The sequence below is a fragment of the Rhamphochromis longiceps genome, linkage group LG4, assembly GCF_057381845.1.
Source record: "Rhamphochromis longiceps isolate RC_006_pf linkage group LG4, R_longiceps_female_GT1.1, whole genome shotgun sequence".
Classification (NCBI taxonomy): Eukaryota; Metazoa; Chordata; class Actinopteri; order Cichliformes; family Cichlidae; genus Rhamphochromis; species Rhamphochromis longiceps.
This window is the reverse complement of record NC_140560.1, coordinates 9781462-9797730: the sequence shown is the minus strand read 5'-3', so window position 1 is coordinate 9797730 and position 16269 is coordinate 9781462. Positions and strand designations below refer to the sequence as shown.

The 16269-nt window shown below is 40.8% G+C and overlaps 1 protein-coding gene across 3 annotated transcripts; it reads left to right on the top strand.

The window, feature by feature from the left end:
• Positions 1-44: 44 nt before the first annotated feature.
• Positions 45-13996, top strand: ilf3b (interleukin enhancer binding factor 3b). 3 transcript variants are annotated; one of them, XM_085403161.1, is made up of 18 exons: positions 45-137; positions 1414-1510; positions 2205-2425; positions 2529-2703; positions 4069-4216; positions 5646-5737; positions 6901-6996; positions 7249-7360; positions 7477-7574; positions 8142-8253; positions 8387-8500; positions 8900-9105; positions 9241-9420; positions 9503-9784; positions 11195-11327; positions 11430-11477; positions 13038-13433; positions 13541-13996. In XM_085403161.1, the coding sequence occupies exons 2-18, from the start codon at positions 1508-1510 to the stop codon at positions 13669-13671; spliced, it is 2547 nt and encodes an 848-aa protein (XP_085259287.1). In that variant the 5' UTR covers positions 45-137; positions 1414-1507; the 3' UTR covers positions 13672-13996. The 3 variants fall into 3 exon arrangements, with proteins under 3 accessions (XP_085259287.1, XP_085259289.1, XP_085259288.1); XM_085403163.1 differs by lacking the exons at positions 13038-13433; positions 13541-13996 and adding an exon at positions 12030-12916; XM_085403162.1 differs by lacking the exon at positions 1414-1510 and having other exon boundaries at positions 68-137.
• Positions 13997-16269: the final 2273 nt, after the last annotated feature.

The following is a 16269-nucleotide window of genomic DNA, read 5'->3' as shown; positions in this document are numbered from 1 at the left end:
CTATTTGTAAATATTCAAGTCACGTGGAAATTTAGTCCAATAAGCACCATTCTCTTCCCAGATCGTGGGCGTTTCCATTTGTGCTCCTGCTGCCGAGACCGGGAGCTAGCGTGAAGCGCTGTGTTAACGACACAACGGTAAGTAACAAGAAAAGATCCGAAATAATAACTTTAAGTGTTTAGGAATGAACATACTAAGGAAGCTGCATACCAAGAGTAGTTCAGATGCTCGACTGTATATTCTGTCTTGGGCTCGTAGACTTCAGACGTTGAGCTTTTTTTGCCATTGTTCGGCAAAGCTAGCATGCTAGTGCTAACTGTAGCTGAGGTTTCAATGGGGTCTCGTTTTGTCTCCTCTACCATTTTGGTGTCTGATAAGCAGCAGACAAGAACTTAAATTCAAAATTCTCAGTTAATGTGCATCATATTATCGAGTTTTGCAATTGGCAGGAATAATGGTAACACACATGGCTGTGTTTCCCGATTTGTGGAGCATGTCTGCGCAGCTTTAAACCGCAGTCGGTCGGTTTTTGTCGGGGATGCGAGCTAGCTGCCGTCAACAGCCAGACTCTGCGCCGAATTAAAATGGCGTCTGTTTTTAAATCCACGAGTTGGAGCTGCGAGGGTTCGGGGACTGGTTGTTTCTTGACGTAAAGGTTACGTTTCAGTGTGAAGCTTTAGTGGCTCGTGGGGAGTGCGACATGAGCTCATTTTGGCTTTGTGCCATGTTTCGGTAAGTCGTTGACAGGTTGGAGCGTAGAAAACGGGGCAGTACGAGCCGTGTTTAAGATTTCTGCTCTTTTACGTTATGTCAGCTTTGTATCCAGGTACAGAAAGGTAGACCCACGATGGGAATGCTACAGTATGTGAGACCTGTGGGTGTGTCGCTATTATTGAATGAGAAGTCCTGCCCGCCCACTTCACGCCACTATTTGATCCAGATCTTAGCGTTTTGCTGTAGTAACACAGTAGCAGCTACACTCATCACGTCAGACAACACTGATGAACACTCAGTCATCCATGAAGGTTCTGCTGTTACCCTCCACTCACATTAATCTGTTTACACCAGCCTGGTTTTTATTTTTATTTTGGATAATATATATATATATATACACACACACACACACACACACACATACATGATTGCCCTTTATTCTGAAATATTGTGGTTTGTAGACACGAGTTTATTTATTACTGTGGAGCAGGAGAGGCTGGGCCTGTTTAGTGCCTGAGGCTTGTAAATGTGTACCAACTATGTTGCTGCAGCTGGGGGCCAGAGATGCCAGTGAAGTGTAAAAACATTTTCACCTCTGAGCCACTGAGTGTCGAACAGCGACAAACTTGAAATATAAAAAAATGTTGGGTTTTAATTTTGCCCTGATTTTTGATTTTTTTTTTTATTTCCGTCCTGCAGACTCAGACAGCAGCAAAGTCATCTGCTGCCAAGACAGCCATTTTAATACTGTGGGTCACTGGATAAAGCAGCCGTCACGGTCTCCACAACAGCAATGGTAAAATTTTCATTATTCAAGTCTTACTGCGCGTTGTTTATAGGGCAGAGGATATCCAGGCATTTATATTAAATACCAGTGTTAACAGGACAAATGATTGTGACCCATCTGATGCAGCCAGCATGTTGCTGTTCCATGATGCCCGGGGCTTTGGGAACACATGCTGGCTGCTTTCACATCACTGCCATCACTCTCCCATAATTTGGCTTTGGTTGCCTGTGCATACCCTCTACTTGTGTAATGATTAGTTTTAGAAGCTTGACCTCTGTGTTCAGTATTTCAATTCATCAAACAAGGTCAGAGGAAGGCGGTCTTAGTTTGGTGGCCCGTTTAATCTTGATAAATGGTTTTTCCAGGTTGAGCAGGAGCTATTTCATAAAACTGGATTAGTAAAGTTAGTTGAATAACTGGTCTGATTAGAACCTCGACTGAAGTTTGAGGAGCTGCTGCATAAATGTGTTAATCTGGTTAATTGTCCCAGGGTAATTCAAGATGAGGTATTGATGTATTTTCAAGAGTAAAAGTTAGACTTTTATTTGTGGAATGCAAGGTAATAAATCTCATGCACATTCTTGTCATGCATTGAAGTCTGGGTAGTGTTACGATGGGAATGCTTTGATTGAAACTAATCTCGTCTAGCCATGTGACAGATATGTTCCCTTAAATTCACGCTGTTGTTTCTTTTCACCACTAGCCACCACCAATGCGCCACCGCGCCATGCGTGTCTTCATGAATGACGACCGCCATGTTATGGCAAAACACTCTGCCATCTACCCGACACAGGAAGAGCTGGAAAGTGTACAAAACATGGTGTCTCACACAGAGAGAGCACTCAAGGCCGTCTCTGACTGGCTGGATAAACAGGAAAAGGGGACGACAAAGTCTGACTCAGGCACAGAGACTGATAAAGAAAGGTGAGATGTTGGAGACTTTGAGTAAACAAGTACCTTTTTAAAACCAAAGCTGACTTTGTTTCATTTTATTCTTCTCCACTGTGCATCCGGTGTCTTTTCAAAGTGAGTATAAGGATCAGGCCACCCGCTCTCTGCGTGGCGTCATGAGGGTGGGACTGGTTGCTAAAGGCCTGTTACTGAAGGGGGACCTGGACCTAGAGCTGGTGCTCCTTTGTAAGGACAAGCCTACCATCAGTCTGCTGAAGAAGGTGTCTGAGAACCTTGTTACACAGCTCAAGGTGAGAAGTGTGATGATTCACTCTATATTTGGAAAAGTTTTATTTAACTATAACATTGCTATTTCAGATAACTTGAAACTAAACTAAAACTAGATGCGATTTAACACAAATAAAAATAAAAAGTAGATTTAGAAAAAGGCAAATTAAGTGCGCAAACGTTTATAAACTATATTAGTTTTAGTCTTTGTGGTGCATTATCAATCTGAAGCTTTGGGTCATGTCTTGATAGAGATTTGGGGTACCTACGTGGCTGTGATGCTACTTGTATTGTAATGCCTGTAAAGTCTTAGCCTTATCAAACATATTTGTCATTATAGTAATTGGAAAAACTAAAACGGCCCATTTTAGAACAATAAAAACTAAACTGAAACAAGCAGAAGCTGAAAGCTAACTGAAATTAAACTGAGTTGGGAAAATTATTTTCAATTTTGACATGACTGATGTTCTGGGTGTCCGTGTCATCCTGTGCAGTAAGGACAAACAAAACTTCCCACTGGCAGCATGCACACAAGCAGTGACTCCGACCCAAAAAGCAGCTCCTGTTTCTGTGAGCTGGGAAGAGGAAATGTAAAGCTAAAATGAATTCAAGGCTGCAGTAAACCAATGAAAATGTTATTTGGCTGAAATTGTCCGCCTGCCAGTATTCGTATTTTAAACGTATTGATTAACATTGTGTTAGGCCCGGAAAGCTTGTATTTTCGGGTTAGCCCTTCACACTTGGGGGTACTCTTTAATTAAAATTTCGGTAAATGTAAGCATTAAATAAGCTAATCAGAAGCGTCTCGCTTGGGTGAAAACTCCTCTGACCCAAAAGTGTCTGCAGACGGACACATTTGTGGGAACAATGATAGTAATGGGTATTATGGAAAAGCTAGTCGTTGCCTTTGTTCTTATGAAAGTGAAATCTGCGATTGCCTCACCAGTGAGAATTTGGTTGGATGAGAACATATCCATTGATATAAGCCTTGAGATTACATCTGTACTGGTATGTAAACTGTTGGGGAAAGTTACTGGTAGCAGTTTTAATAAAACAAAATGATCTAGGACCAAGAATCTATATTTGCTAGCTTCATAGATTTCTATAATAACTCAATATCTTTAAAATGAAACAAGACATTAGGGCTTTTTATAAACCCAAATTTAGAGGAAAAAGCGATTTCAAAGTTTTCATTCTGGATCCCTGAGTAGTGTTATGTTGTTAAGGAAATCCTACAGTTGTATAGTCTTTGGTATCCCTACACGTGTCCTCCTTCATGACTGGATAAGTTAAAGAAACCAGTGTCAAGTCTTTTTTTCTTTTTCTTTTTTTTTTCTTTTTTTTTTTTTTTTTAAACTGTACTGATTGTCTTGTTCGCTTTCTTTCAGTTGATCACAGAAGACAAGTATGTGGTGACCCAACAGATCCGTGAAGCTAGCATCGTCATAAAGAACACCAAGGAGCCCCCTCTCACCCTCACAATTCACCTGACGTCCCCTTTGGTCCGTGAAGAGATTGAGAGGGCTGCAGCTGGAGGTAAGCTCCTGATTGAAAGCCTCAGTGTTTTTCTTTCTTTTTTTCTTTTCTTCTTTTTCCCCTCTTTTTAGTGGCACCCTGTTTCCAGCAGGGAGGCCAGGCAGGTAACCAGCCTAGACAGATATTGTTTATTGGGCCTTCAATGGAGCTAGAGGACAAGAAATGCAGTCACATAATGAAAGTGTGCTATGCTTATAGCTCTCTAGACACTCTTGTAGTTCCATGTAATGTAATTGGACATTTTTGATGGCCCAATATACAGTATAGGGCAGGTAGTTTACTGACTTCTGAAGACGTGGCTTTCTCTTCCCCCTTAATGATCAAGGTCACCAAAGAAATGAAGGCTTACTGAGAATTTAACCAAATACAAAAAGAGAGACCACTTTGTTTGCATGTGTTTTATCATTGATGATGAACAGTTTGCATTGCAGCAAAAATGAGTAGCAAAACGTGCAGTGACACCCAGCAGTGGGCTATTGACAGTCTCTGATGTTGTTGAGCAGGGAAGGCTCGGGGTTGCAGATAATGACAAGGGACACTTGAAATTGCCTGTCCAACCACACCCAAAAATCCAGGGGTTGGTCCCACATGTCAGCTAGTAATAATTAATGGCAATGTGAAACATGTAGTTATTTGGATTATTGGTAACTATACAACAAAACATTTGTATTTTGCGTTTTTTGAGTTTTCAACAATAGACCTCTACCTTGACTTTATCTGTAGCTTCGTGCTCACAGTGAGGCCCAGTTTGGGACTTTGTTTAATTTTTTTCTTTTTAAGCCATCAGTTTTGCTGCAGTGTGGACTTTTTTTTTATACCCACCTTTTGTGTATCTGATCATTTTTGCCTGTGGTTTCAATTCTGATTCTCTCTGTCAAGCCTTCTAGTTTGTCAATTTTTAGGGACGCTGGACCTTTGACCAACTGGCCGCTCTCTGTCTCGGAAGGGGCAAAGCGCAGTGTACCCAATCTAGGGGTGAAGGGGAGGGGCTCTACCTCCTGTTAGCGCCAGAAAAAGAAAACTAGACTGTTTTAGGCAATGAAACTAAAGCATCATTTGAGTTGAAGCGGCTATGGAGAGACAACCTCCCATTTGATGCAACCTATAAATCCCTTTATAAAGTTGCCTTTCTACGTCAGGGATTTATTTTTATTTCTTGTAATCTTATTTTTTTACATATTCCAGTTACAACGCACTCTGCATTACAGTCACTCCGGTGGAATTTAAGTGTAATTGTTACGTGCCGGGTCATGTCAAACCATATTAACTGGGAGGTTGGGAGCGTTTGGTGGTTCTCCAGTGGAGGGGTCCCCCTCCCCTTTCCCCTCCTGGCTGTGGTTTGGGAAGGCTGCCTGTGTTCCCCCTGGCCGGCTGACAGAACTCCCCTTGGTCAAACTGTACCTTGTCTTCTTATTCCACCTGCCAATAGAAACGCTTTCAGTCAACGATCCCCCGGATGTTCTGGACAGGCAGAAATGCCTAACTGCCTTGGCGTCTCTCCGCCACGCTAAGTGGTTCCAGGTTTGGATCTTGTCTTTATTTGTCTCTAAAACAGAAGTAGTTTTGAGTTTGGTTTTATGCTGTTTGTCTTTTATTTGGGCGTTCCATGTGTTTTTTGTTTTTCTTTCTTTTTTTTAAATTTACTCTTTTGAAGTGTACTTCCTGTAGTAATTCTTGATGACCTGGATGTTTGTTTCTTAGGAAACCTTTGTCATTGCACTGTTGTAGAGTTGTTTTACTCACATAACAGATTTTTATTGCTTTATCATTTCATAAACGGAGAAATTGTTGCTTTTCGGTCCCTGATTTTCTTTGTTTTCACATTTAGCTTAACAGCTTCTAACTCAAATCAGTAAAAAAAAAAAAAAAAAAGGGGGGGGGGGAGAACTAATCCATGGTTTGTCCAGGTGCAATATTTCTCCAATGTCAGTGTTGCTGTGAGTGCTTTGTCATTATTTTCACACTTCTGCAAGTCGCAAGCTCCACTTTTGGTAGAGAAAGGGTTCCTTGTAGTTAATTGTGTTTGATTATATCTCATTGTAGTATTTTCGCCTGTTTCATTTCTGGCTTTGACACTATAACGATCAGTGCTCCATCTCTGCAGCTTGTTATTGTAGAGTATGTGGCCTCAGCTGTTTCTGCTCTCTGGCTGTTTCTGTTACTCTGTGTGCCACAAAAGCAGCAGAAATATTGCACCTCGAGTCATATTTTAAACTTCCTTTGCCACTAACTTAGTCATGGCCTCTTTTAATGACAGCACATGTATGCATATCCTCTGAAATAACACACTTGTTAATCATTTTAAAGTTGACATAAAGTTTGAGGTGGCTTTAGTCGCGCATTCATATGCATGCTTTTTTTCCTACAAGCAGTAACTACACCATCGATCATGCTGGCTATTGATTTGCAGACATAATAGGCTTTTCCACCAAAGTGATCAAACATCATTCTGTCACCTAATCTCTCTGGACATTTACCATAATGACAAAGCTAAAATGCTGTAGTCTGTGTGGCTTCATTTTTATCTTTCCACATATTTGAATATTTATCTTGCTTTTTGTTGCGTACAGTCTGCTTTTCTGTTGTGTTGTTGTTTTTGTTGTTGTTGTTTTTTGTTGTTGTTTTGTTTTTTGTTTAACTAAGGCTGTTTGTGCCCCTCCCCCCACCCCTTCTTGTTTCCTCAGGCTAGAGCCAATGGGCTTCGCTCCTGTGTCATTGTCATCCGGATCCTAAGGGACTTATGCGCCCGCGTCCCAACATGGGCCCCCCTTCGGGGCTGGGTGAGTAAAAGAAAACCTTATAACAAAAAAAATAAATTTTAGATGGACAGATATGCGCTGATTGTGCCTTTTTAAGACTATCAGATATGTTGAATAAATATTGCCTAAGGCTGATGAAAATGTCAAAAAAGAAACTTTAAAATTCCTTTGTTATTGCTTTCAAGACACCACTATCTCACGTTCTAATACTGTGACCTGAAATCTCTTTGTGTAAGGGCTTAAAAATAGCATCCTATCTCTCATGCTTTGCAGCCATTGGAGCTGATCTGTGAGAAAGCCATTGGCACAGGGAACCGGCCCATGGGTGCAGGAGAGGCTCTGCGGAGGGTTTTAGAATGTCTGGCTTCAGGAATCCTCATGGCAGGTATACACCTGAGATCTCTTCTCAAAACTTTAATTGTGCAAGTGTAATTGTACTTGTTTAGTTTGTGCGCTTATTTCTAAGCACACGCCAATGCTGTCGTTTGTTTATGTTGTAAGATGGGCCTGGAATTTCCGATCCATGTGAGAAGGAGCCAACAGATGCAATTGGTCATTTGGACCAGCAGCAAAGAGAAGACATCACAGCAAGTGCACAAGTAAGTGTGTGGGTGTGGCAGCAGCAGTGCCTCAAAAAGTCCCCAAGAGGCTGGCTACAAAAGCAAGCTCATGTCCATCAACATCAGTGTTCAAATTCCCAAATATGCAGCAAAAGAAGAAAAATCATGTTTACAGCCTGGTACAAAAAAACAGCCCAACATGATCTGCATGGAGAGAGATTTGTTTATTTTATATTTTTAACTGATTTCAAATTTAGGTTTAAAATTGGGGTCATTGGGGAAAAAAACTCCAGTACTTTCAAACTCTATTGCTTAACTTGAATTAGCTGGTTTCTATGATGCAGTCAAGCAGTTTATGGTTGCAGCATGCTGATGAGTTTTGCTAGCCATAGCTGGTGACTTAGCACTTTACCCTGTTGTCCAAATAGAGTCACTTCTGACTTAAAATAAACGAATAAACAAAAGAAATGGCTCAGACACTAACAACAGGGCTTCATAAACCAGTGAGTGATGTCACAGTGTCTGTGTCCTTCTTTCATATACAGTCTGTGTTCTGCATATTCATAAATGGGTATATAGTTAACATCATGTGTTTGTTGTCCTCAGCATGCCTTAAGACTGTCAGCTTTTGGACAGCTTCACAAAGTGCTTGGAATGGATCCACTTCCTTCTAAGATGCCCAAGAAACCTCGACCTGAGACTCCTATCGATTACACAGGTAAACCTGAGATTTAAGTCGTCTACAAAAGCACATTAGACATGGAAGTTTTGTCTGTGCATGGTGTATATTTAATATGTATTTAGTATAATTTGAATGATCTCATTGCACAACTTCGGTTGTTGTGTTTCAGTGCAAATCCCACCCAGTACAGCATATGCACCACCAATGAAGAGGCCTATCGAGGAAGAAGAGGGTACTGATGACAAGAGTCCCAATAAAAAGAAGAAAAAGCTGCAGAAGAAATGTAAGTGCTCTTTTAGCTCAAGGTGCGTGCGTGCGTGCGTGCGTGCGTGCGTGCGTGCGTGCGCTTATCTGGGCATGGCAGAACAATCTGTGCCCAGGTAGGTGCGGAAGAGACACACTTGGGTGATCAGATGTGAAGTTCAGCTGTATCAGAAATCATGAAGTGTGCTGCCATTGATAATGTTACTCAAATATGTTCCTTTCTTTTTGAATTGAATTAACAATTTTGATGTTTGTTCACTTTCAATAGGTTAAAGATGTTTGGTTTAAAAAATTATAACTACATTACTACTTTCTGGTCAAAGAAATTTCACTAGTCTGATGATTAAAGTAAAACATTTGGATTTTACTGTATGTTGTTATTGTTATCATAATGCTGTTTTTCTGACTTTATCACCAGCTGCAGAGGAGAAGGCTGAGCCTCCCCAAGCCATGAATGCCCTAATGAGGCTCAATCAGTTAAAGCCAGGACTACAGTATAAGCTGATCTCCCAGACTGGCCCAGTTCATGTTCCTGTCTTTACAATGGCTGTAGAGGTAGATGGCAAGACATTTGAGGCTTCAGGCCCATCAAAACGCACTGCCAAGCTGCACGTAGCTGTAAAGGTAGGCAAAACATTTGCAAGACTGTCTGAAATGCATATTAGATTTCATTGTTGCCTCAGTGTCTTTTTGTAGTTATAGTTAGACTTTATTCTTGTCTTTTTAACCTACAATGAATCTTCTGTGGGCACCTTTTAGGTTTTACAGGACATGGGCCTGCCCACTGGAGTAGAACTAAAGTCTCCTGAGCCGGCAGTAAAAGCAGACGAGGCAGTAGTAGCAAACACTGTGGAACAACAGAAGCCAGTAGTGCCACCTGTCGAAACTATCACTGCTGCCGCAGGAGCAGCTAATGCAGAAAGCACTGAAGCTGCAGAGGTATGTGTGTCAGCAACCAGCTTTTGGGTTGTTTCCTGTACTGCTCAATGTGTCATTTTACCCACCAACTCTTTCTTATCAGACTGCTCGCCAGCAGGGACCAATCCTCACTAAACACGGCAAGAACCCAGTGATGGAGCTGAATGAGAAGCGTCGAGGCCTCAAGTATGAGCTCATATCAGAGACCGGCGGCAGCCACGACAAACGTTTTGTCATGGAGGTGGAGATCGATGGGCAGAAGTTCCAGGGCACAGGATCCAATAAAAAGGTGGCTAAGGCTTATGCAGCTCTGGCTGCACTGGAACGGCTCTTCCCTGAAGGCTCAGCACCCGAAGCTGCTAAAAAGAAAAAGGGACCACCCATGGTAAGCATCCCATTTCAAAAGTCCAGGCCCAAGATTTTTGCTTAAAGCATGTTTGTAGTTAAAGTAACTGTGGTTCATGTTGTATTTTGTGTACATCAGTTCCTGTACAGCTCAGTGGTAATGTACCATGACAGTGATGAAAGAGTAACATCCAACAAGTTTACATCTTGTGTTCTGCAGTGAAGTAAAGTTGTAGGGTCTTGTGTTTGGGGGGGGGGGCGTTCTGTATTGGAACATCATATTAAAATGGCAGTAAAAGCCGTAACGATTGGACACACAACACGCCAACTTAAGAGCTGCATGACCAGCCGAAGTGCCAAAAGAAGACGTCATATGACGTCAAAATAAGCTCATGACACAGGCAATGCAGCAAGTATAATGGCCACATTACTGCTCAAATAAAAAAAAAAAAAAGTTAAAATTAAACGTGCTCTGTTCATCTATTTGAGTTAATTACTGATGTTAGAAAGGATTGTGTCACATCTTAAAAACATGAGACAGTTGCCTCTTAACAGGCTGACAAGTGAATTCTATCTGAAGGATGCACAACAGAAGTATCTGCCAAAAAACCAAAGGGGGAAAAACTTTAATGAGCATCTTTCTTCAATGCTCTCTTCCACTCCCACTGCTATCTTGGATTTGGTTGTCAAGAGAAAATTATAGTCCATTGTAGGGCTTGCAATAAATGGAAATCTTCTGTTTAATGGTGGCAAACGCTGGCTCTCCTGATAAGATAATCTGCAGTTCATCCATGTTATGTAGCAAAATACTATCTTGAGTGGATGCTGTTAGCCACTTTACCCAGACTGTTGAGCTGATCTGGTAAGTAACTACTTAATCTGCTAATGGCATTAACTATGGCTAGGTTACAGCTAACTGGTTAACTGTTTTGTTTGCTAACGCTATTAATACAAAAGTATAATGGTATTGATTTGAACTCTTTACCCTTGAAAGGCTACCATGAGTAACCATTGAAGCTCTTTTCTGCGCGGAGTGCTTCCTGTCATATTTTAGGCCTGCTTATAGAACAAAATGACTGGGTTTGCAACAGAAGTTAGCGAAGGTGGTCTCTGCCTGTGCAGCTACCCTTTGTTTGATGACTATTACAGTAGTTTGTTTTCAATGTCTTTATTGGTATTAACTGAGGTGTTGAAACTCACCATTAAAGGTACAGGGGAGGTCATCAAATGTTGCCTTTATGACGTAAAGAGTTAAGATATCAGCAAATAAGGTACGGAAACAACACTAAGATGAATAACTAAAATTTGCTAGTGTTCTTACTCATATGGGGGAAGTAGACTAGCTGTAAAATATAGTTATGTAACATGTACTTTTGTCATTGTTACTGAAACACAGGTATGCAGAAAGTTATGCTGAACTCCTTTTAAGTGATGTTCATTTTCTCTTTAGCACACGCCAGGGTTTGGCATGATGGGAGCCCCTGGACCTGGAGATGTCGGCGCCCCCAGGGGCAGAGGGAGAGGAGGGCGAGGTCGTGGAAGAGGCAGAGGTTTCAATAATGGAGGCGGCTATGGCCAAGGAGGTAAAAACAGATCCTGGTATACTGGTACTGCTGGTAGACTTGGTCAGTGTGCTTGACACAGTGTTAAATCTCTTGAAAATAAAACTTATGTGCTCCTCCTAGGTGGCTTTGGAACATATGGTTATGGGAACAACGCCAACTCCGGATACAGTGAGTGTCCATTTCTTCCTTTCTAATCTTGTTGTGGGTAAGAATGTAATCTTTGAGAATCTGATTTACCCCGTGAGCTTCAGAATTATATATTTTTGCCAGTTTGTTAGCATTGATGTTGTCCTCCTGCATCTGGCTAGAACTCTGGGAAATGTAGTCTATTATGTAAAAAAAAAAAAAAAAAAGGTTTTTTTTTTTTTTTCCCCCCAGCCAGCAAGACCATATGCTGGGTTGTTCCCAGTTCAGTGATTTTACATTTCTCTGCTTTAAGCCACAGGATTGAATCTGGTTTTGACAAGTCGCCTCTTATGAGTACCCCTTTCTTCGTTCTGGCAGCCTGTTCTGAGGACTGACCTACAAGAGCGTGACAGGAGCAGAGAAATCTAAAAAAGAAAAAAGACCAAAACAAATCAAATTCAGTTTGAACAAAATCTGACCAATGAGTATTTCACCTGCCACAATTTTAAGGCAGGGAAAAAAATTCAAACTAAAATTTAAATCTAATTTTGATCATTTTTTTTTTCCCCTTCTCTGCCCTGTCTCACTCTTTAGGTGACTTTGTCTCAGACTGCTATGGCTACCACGAGTTTGCGACATAGATGTTCCCCCAGTCTTAGAAAATCCAAAACTGTGCTGTAGCGAGGATAAAAACGGACAAAATACTCAGTAGTTTTCCCGAAGCATCACGAACTCCTCTTCACCACCAAGTCCTCAACCCTTGGAACAAAGTGACAACTACCCTCTGCCCTGTCTTGCCAGTTCTTCTTGTCGTAACCATGGCACCTCGGGGAGATGACGTGCCACTTGCATGCATGTAGCCATTACACCTTGTGTTCTCTCAAGTTGCCGTGGATGTACCCAAACTCCTGGATCTCTGCAAGCTGCAGGGCCGATTTGTTGCAGAGTATCTTCACCCGTCATACTGGGGGACGGGGCTTGTTTCTGGAGTGTGACTAGCTGGCAGCTGGACTAGACTGTCTTTTGGATTGTTGTCAAGACCACAAGGATGGCCTGGTCTCTCTCTTTATCTTAACGTTTTCTTGGATGCAAATGCTGAGAACATTTCCACGTGGATTGCTTTTTAGTTCACTCTTAATGCTTTTTACTCACTCCCATGTTTTTTCCAGTTTGCTTTTAAAAAGTGGTCATGTGGTCTATTCGAAAACAACAAAAGAATCTGCTGTTTCTGTATCACATCAGCAACACTTGTTAAGTCATTACTGCACTGAATGCCTGATGTTCTTATTTTGGGGATGTCTGCAGGTTTCAGTTTTCCATCTGTATTAAGTTCTGAACTGTAGCTGTTGGAAGACAGTGGATGAATTGGAAGATCTGATGCGTGTTGGTGAAAAGACTTGTTCTAGCTGTTTTTATGTTTTGTTTTTTTTAGGTTTTTTGTTTTGTTTTTTTTTAAATAAATGACTTCATTCATCACTGTGCTACTGCAGGCTTTGTTTTGATTGTGCGTGACAATGTATTGCCATTAAGAAACATGTAGTAGGTGCAGCCGCTGCCATGCTATGTTTGTTTTTATGACCATGCAATGCCCTTGTTTCACAGATTACTACAATAACGGAGGTACAAACGGAGGACCTGGGGCATCAGGCAGCTCATCGGTTGGCCCTCCAGCTAACACAGCACTGGGCCCAGCACAGGGATCCTATGGTTCATACTACCAGAACGATGGAGCCTACACTGCCGCTTCTGCCTGCAAGCCCCTCAAAAAGAAACCTCCTATGCACAAAGGAGGGAAAGCATCTTTTCCAGGTCCCCCAGGGACAAATAGTGGGCCTGCAGGGGGCTACCAGTCTGGCAGCGGCTCAGGGCAGGGCTCCTATAACCAGTATGGCCAGGGCTACGGGCAGGGAAAGAAGAGTTTCAACCAGAACCAGGGGGGAGCAGGTGGATACTCGTACAGCACTGCATACCCGAGCCAAGTGACAGGAGGAGCTGGAGGTAATCAAGATTACAGTTACGCTGGTAAAGTGTTGGGATTTTAAGGATTCTAAGAAAAATTTTATTTATACACATTTTCATCACTAATTGTCATCGTTTTGGTGCAGGTTTCAACAACCAGTCCGGTTACAACTCACAGGGAGGTGGAGGAGGTAGCAACCAGGGCTTTGGTTCTCAGTACCACAACTCGGTGGGCTACGGCAGAGGCGACAGCAGCATGAACTACCAGTACAGATAGACGACTGCGTCCCTCCATCTGTGAATCTCCAGCACCAAGCACCCCGCATCAGTGTCTCAAGCCTTCTCCAAAGAAAGTGATTGACGGCTTGCCTGTGCTCTCTGCCTTTTCTATGTTTGCTTCGTATGTGCTTTTGGTTTGTATGTAGCACATGTGGGCACAAAACGAGATATCTGGACTTTGATGTGTCAAAGCAGAGTTGTGGCTGAATTTACTGGTCTGTTTCAGTGGTCTGGTCAGTGCTTAGTCTTTTTTAAAATTATATATATATATAATTTTTTTTTTTTTTTTTTTTTTTTTTAAATCGATACTACCAGTCCCCATTCTCATCACTAAATATGAAAGCCGATGCTACAATTCACTTGCTTGTTCTGACTTGGTTTCCTTTAACAGTTATGTGTCAACAGCATTTATTTCCACATGAAATTTAGTACAATCTTGTGGTGTTAAACTACAGGGTTGTGTGTTTTGTTTTCCTTTTGTTTTTGTAACAATTCAGTGGACCCAAGAACAACTTTTCTCCAGTGCTTGTAATTTTGGCTTATTTTGTAATTTACCTACTGTGATGTAGTTATTTTAATAAATGGTTTTGGAGATTACTGGAAAGTACACTTTACGTTCTGGTGTTTAAAGTCACATTTCTGCTCAATGTAGCTTTTGGATTGGGTGGGACTTGTTTGAGTTAATGTACAACAAACTATGTTTGTATCAATAAAAGACTTTTATTTTGAATAAAAGCCTTCATTACAGTTTTGACTAAAGTTATCGGCTAACAGTTATAATCATATAAAGTGGGGTATTTCACAGGTAATATTAAGCAGGCTCAAAGGAAATCTGGAAACGCTACCAAAATTACAGCTATAAGCATTTGGAAACTGGGTAAAATAAGTTATGATTTTATTTTATTCTTTTTAAATGTTCATAGATGCCCCTAGGGTTATAAATGTCCTGTAATGTAGTGGCATCACTGAAGCGGAAAAGTTTGTTAAAGGTTAGTAACCAATAAAATATAGTCCGACTGTAACTATGTTATAGAAATGACGCTTTCTCACTCATCCTTTGGTCGGCAGTGGACCAAACCACTTTGAGAAACGTGGGGAGTCAGTCTTTTAAAACATATTTATATGCATAAACATCTGCCTATGATTAAACCAGTAGCTATTTACAATTATATAGTTATATAAAGGGATGTGCTGAGGCCAAAGCGTTTTTCGCAGAAAAAGGGATGTTAGACCACCTTGTACACCATAATATCCGCCCATACTTGGATTGCCATGACAACGCAATTTTAGTCTGCTTTAGGACGGTGGCTACAAAGGAAAAAAGAAGCTTAAGTCGCTCTTTTTGAACTTGGTGCTACACAAAGACCCAGTGTAAGATAAGTAAGGATTACTTTGAAGTGTACATCAAGCAAAGTTTTTCTAGTAGAGTCTAAAATAAAACTAGCTTTTATGGAGCTTGTAGGTAGCATAATAGGTCCAATTTCATCTATTGATAATGCCTGATAAACAATGTTTAGCTATGCAGGGGCGGATCTAGAGAAATTTTCTTAGGTTTGTATGGAAATCAAATGGGGTGGCAAAATCACAGCCTTTTTTTTTCTTTACACAAATGCTGGTGTTACATTGTATACAATGTATTATATATGGTTAAAATACATCAAATGCAGTAAATGTATACATGTTTCATATAAATATAGTCTACAACTGTCTTATTTTTTAGCCCACACAATTAAACATTTCAGTTACATAAAACATGGGATATTTGATTTTATGTACTGTATAGTCTGTATAATAAATAAGTATGTAGCCCAATAAGTATAAAATCCAGACAGCTACACAACATGAGGTGGTTCAGTTACAAACACAAGTCTAACTAAATTGTCTTATTGTCTAATTAAATTGTTACATGCTTAAATTTACACAAAATGCCAGAAATCTGCACTGTCATGAACACATTTTTTCAACAATGGATAGTAGTAGCAGTATGTGACAAGAGTCCTTGGGTAAGACACTTCACCTACCGCCTACTGGTGATGGCCAGAGGGGCCGATGGCGCGATATGGCAGCCTCGCTTCTGTCAGTCTGCCTCAGGGCAGCTGTGGCTACAACTGTAGCTTGCCTCCACCAGTGTGTGAATGTGAGAGTGAATGAATAGTGGGATTGTAAAGCGCTTTATAAATGCAATCCATTATTATTATTATTATTATTATTATTATTATTATTATTATTATTATTATTATTATCAGTCAAAAACCTTTATATTTGGTGTCCATAAAAAGCTAAAGTAAGTATTTATTTTGTTTTATTAAAAGATTAGAAATTTGATTCTGAAACAATTTCTCTGTTTGTTTCAAATTCAAAAACTAAATTGCACAGAAATACAATATTTACGGTAACCCATTTTATGTCGCCCTAGCTACTCCTTTTTTTCTGAACTTTATTTGAAATTATAAAGCGAACAGTCAGTCATTCCAGTTCAGTTTTTACAGTAGACATACAGGGCAAATAAGAGTAACAATATACAGTACAATGAAATAAGAAGGATAAGCCCTAGCTACTCCTGCTTGTTCGGCCTCCGAGAAAGTGACGTCACGTC